Source organism: Tupaia chinensis, unplaced genomic scaffold (assembly GCF_000334495.1).
Source record: "Tupaia chinensis unplaced genomic scaffold, TupChi_1.0 Scaffold000477_1, whole genome shotgun sequence".
NCBI lineage: Eukaryota > Metazoa > Chordata > Mammalia > Scandentia > Tupaiidae > Tupaia > Tupaia belangeri.
The window spans coordinates 1,018,492-1,021,661 of NW_006159986.1; the positions used below are offsets into that span (position 1 = coordinate 1,018,492).

Here is a 3,170-nt window from a genome sequence, read left to right on the forward strand (position 1 = left end):
GAGAGAAACTGCGAAATCACCCCCCAGGGGGGATGGTCACGCCGCAATCCCTTCTCCTCCATTCTCCTCTTGGGATCTTGGGCACGCACACACACACGCCCGGCGTGAGTTTTAAGCCACCGGGTCCGGGACACGAACCGCGGTCGACTACGTGGGAGTCCAGCGACATAGCCATTACGCTAATTGCTGGTTCCCATCCTGTGACATTTCTAAGGAATCTTCTCCACCAGCTTCTCCCACTCATGCCCCTGGGGCCCCGGGAGTCAGAAAGTTCTCCCTGTAGCCTAATCTCAGCTTCTCTTGCTGCAGACTAGTTAGCCATCTCACTGAGGGACCCCAGCAGCTGGCACCAGGAATGGGGTGTGTGCCAGCTCAGTGGCCTCAGGAGGGGGCTCTGGGTTTGGGGTGACCCCTGCCGTGAGCTCAGCCCTCCCTCCACAGCTGCTCAGCAAGGGGGCATTCGGGTACCTGCTCCCCATCGTCTCCTTCGTCCTCGCCTGGCTGGAGACCTGGTTCCTTGACTTCAAGGTCCTGCCCCAGGAGGCCGAGGAGGAGCGATGTGAGTTGGGGTGGGGGCCGGGTGCATCAAGGGTCATTCCAGCCCCAGGAGTGAACATTCCAGGCCAAGAATCACTTCTGAGCACCTTGCCATGTCTGAGCAGTCCTCCGCAGCCTGAGGGAGGGACAGGGCGCCGCAGGCTGCGAAGGCTTGCCGGTCCTTGTCTGGGACCACAGCCGCCTGTGTCTGCTCCCCAGGGTATCTGGCCGCCCAGGCTGCTGTCGCCCGCGGACCCCTGCTCTTCCCTGGTGCCCTGTCTGAGGGCCAGTTCTACTCACCTCCAGAGTCCTTTGCAGGTGAGGGCTAGTGGGCGTGAGCCACCTCCAGTAGGGGGCTCGTGAGGAGCAGGGTAGGCCGGGCCTGTTCTCTCTGTGCCTCCTCTCAGGCTCCCTGGGGAAGCCAGCAACCCTCTCCACGTGCTTGCCTCCCCCACGTCCTCGCACTCGCAAACCCGCACCCAGCCACCTCCTCTACCCTCCCCACCCCTTGTCATTGTCTTCCCGGCTTGTTGTCATCACCAGGGTCTGACAATGAATCAGATGAAGAAGTCTCTGGGAAGAAAAGTTTCTCTGCTCAGGTATCTGGCTGCCAGCCCTGCCCTAGCCTCAGAATGGGCACCCGGAGCAGGGGCTTCCCAGCGGAGGGGGGAGCTCAGGCAGCCCAAGTGCCAGTCAGTGCCCACCCATCAGCGGTGGCCTCATACCTGGGGGCACAGGAGAAGCCAAACTTCAGGCCTTGGGACGCCCACACCTGGCTGGGTCAGATGCCTCGAGGAGGGTGTGGAGGGTCTAGAGAGAATAGGCTACAGCCAAGGTAGGGTGCAGGCTCTAGGCTGACCCTCCCACCCCCATCCCGGCCAGGAGCGGGAGTACATCCTCCAGGGGAAGGAGGCCATGGCGGTGGTGGACCAGATCCTGGCCCAGGAGGAAAACTGGAAATTTGAGAAGAATAACGTAAGAAACCCCCCCTTATCTGAGTCTTAGGAATTCTCTCTCCTTTCCAAGGCCTGAGAAGTAAGCCCAAGGACTGCACGGTCAGAGCCGAGCCATATTCCCACCCCAGAGAGGGTTGGGCCCTGGCAGAGGGTCGGCCATTGGCAGGAGGTCGGGCAGGAGTGAGCATTCCCACTGCAGCCCCCAGCTGCCCTGTCCCAGCCCCAGCCCTCACCTCCTGCTGCTGCTTTGGCTCCAGGCTTTGCAGGGGAAGGCAGCCCCTGCCCTGTGTCCAGCGTTTTGTTTCATGATCAAAACATCATCATCTAAAAAGACTAAAACAACATCATCGAGAAAGGATTACAAAACAAGATTCTCTAGAAAGATTGCGCAACAGCCTCATCTAGAAAGACTGCCAAACACTATCTAGAAAGACTTTGCAGCAGCAGCATCTAGAAAGACTACAGAACAGCATTATCTGGAAAGACCGCACAGGGCTTGGAAACGGGGGGATCGTCTCCCAGCTCCTCTCTCTGGCCTGTTCTTTTGGCAGCCCTGTTGGCCTGGAGATGTGGTTCTTCGTGGCTGGGCGCTCAACTGTGCCCGTCATTTCAGTTGATGCCAAAGCCTCTCTGTCCTGGTTGCCGTAGTTGGTGCGAACCGCTGGTTTTTAGCAGCTGCTCAGATACCTTCCAATGCCCGCAGTTTCCCAGCCTGAGCTGTTGGAAACATGCCCTGCCTGACACCCATTCTCCCTGCCCCAGGAATATGGAGACACGGTGTACACCATTGAGGTTCCCTACCATGGCAAGACCTTCATCCTGAAGGTGAGTGGGGGGCGCCGGGGTCCTGGGGCCTCCCACCCTGTCTTGGGTGAGGGCCGGTGCACCCAAACACGCCTGGCACTGCCTCCCAGACCTTCCTGCCATGCCCTGCGGAGCTGGTGTACCAGGAGGTGATCCTGCAGCCAGAGAGGATGGTGCTGTGGAACAAGACGGTGACTGCCTGCCAGGTGAGCCCAGCCCTCCCATGCCCGGGCTCGGGAAGTCACCCTGGCATGACCAGGTACCCCAGGACCCAGGTCATGTCACTGAGCCCCTCTGAGCCTTAGCTTCCCCCTCTGAAATGGTAGTGGCATCAGTGCTTCCCAGAGAGGATCACATGGTGGACAGAGGAGCCCTCCCAGCACCCGGCCAGGGCCATGAGTGGCAATGGCGCTTAGTAAGGGGACCTGCACAGAGACGAGGCTGGCCTGGGGGTTCCTGAGGAGCCAGGGTCCTGTTCCTGGGGTTTTCCTTGGCTGGCTGTCCCTCACGTGCCCGCGATGGCCCGCAGATCCTGCAGCGTGTGGAGGACAACACCCTTATCTCCTACGACGTGTCCGCAGGGGCTGCAGGCGGCGTGGTCTCCCCCAGGTATGTGCTCTCCCCTTCGTCAGCCTCTTGTCCTTAAACCTTGGGCTCACACGCCAACCTGACCCTCGCTCCCCTAGGGACTTCGTGAACGTCAGGCGCATCGAGCGACGCAGAGACCGATACCTGTCGTCGGGCATCGCCGCCACGCACTGCGCCAAGCCCCCGACGCACAAATACGTCAGGTGAGCACGCCTCGCCTGCCCGTGGTCACACCGCCAGCCCTCCCTGGCAGGCTCTAAATGACCTGGTCTGGTATGCACAGCT

At 60.5% G+C, this 3,170-nt stretch overlaps 1 protein-coding gene across 3 annotated transcripts in view; it reads left to right on the plus strand.

The window, feature by feature from the left end:
* The window catches only part of STARD3 (StAR related lipid transfer domain containing 3), a 25,930-nt gene that overhangs the window by 19,475 nt on the left and 3,285 nt on the right, over window positions 1–3,170 (plus strand). For all 3 annotated transcript variants that reach the window (XM_006155895.3, XM_006155896.3, XM_006155898.3), the window contains 8 exons: window positions 442–559; window positions 757–855; window positions 1,081–1,136; window positions 1,420–1,512; window positions 2,256–2,318; window positions 2,408–2,503; window positions 2,827–2,906; window positions 2,984–3,088. In XM_006155895.3, the coding sequence (XP_006155957.1) occupies window positions 442–559; window positions 757–855; window positions 1,081–1,136; window positions 1,420–1,512; window positions 2,256–2,318; window positions 2,408–2,503; window positions 2,827–2,906; window positions 2,984–3,088 (710 nt within the window). The remainder of the gene's footprint in view (window positions 1–441; window positions 560–756; window positions 856–1,080; window positions 1,137–1,419; window positions 1,513–2,255; window positions 2,319–2,407; window positions 2,504–2,826; window positions 2,907–2,983; window positions 3,089–3,170) is intronic.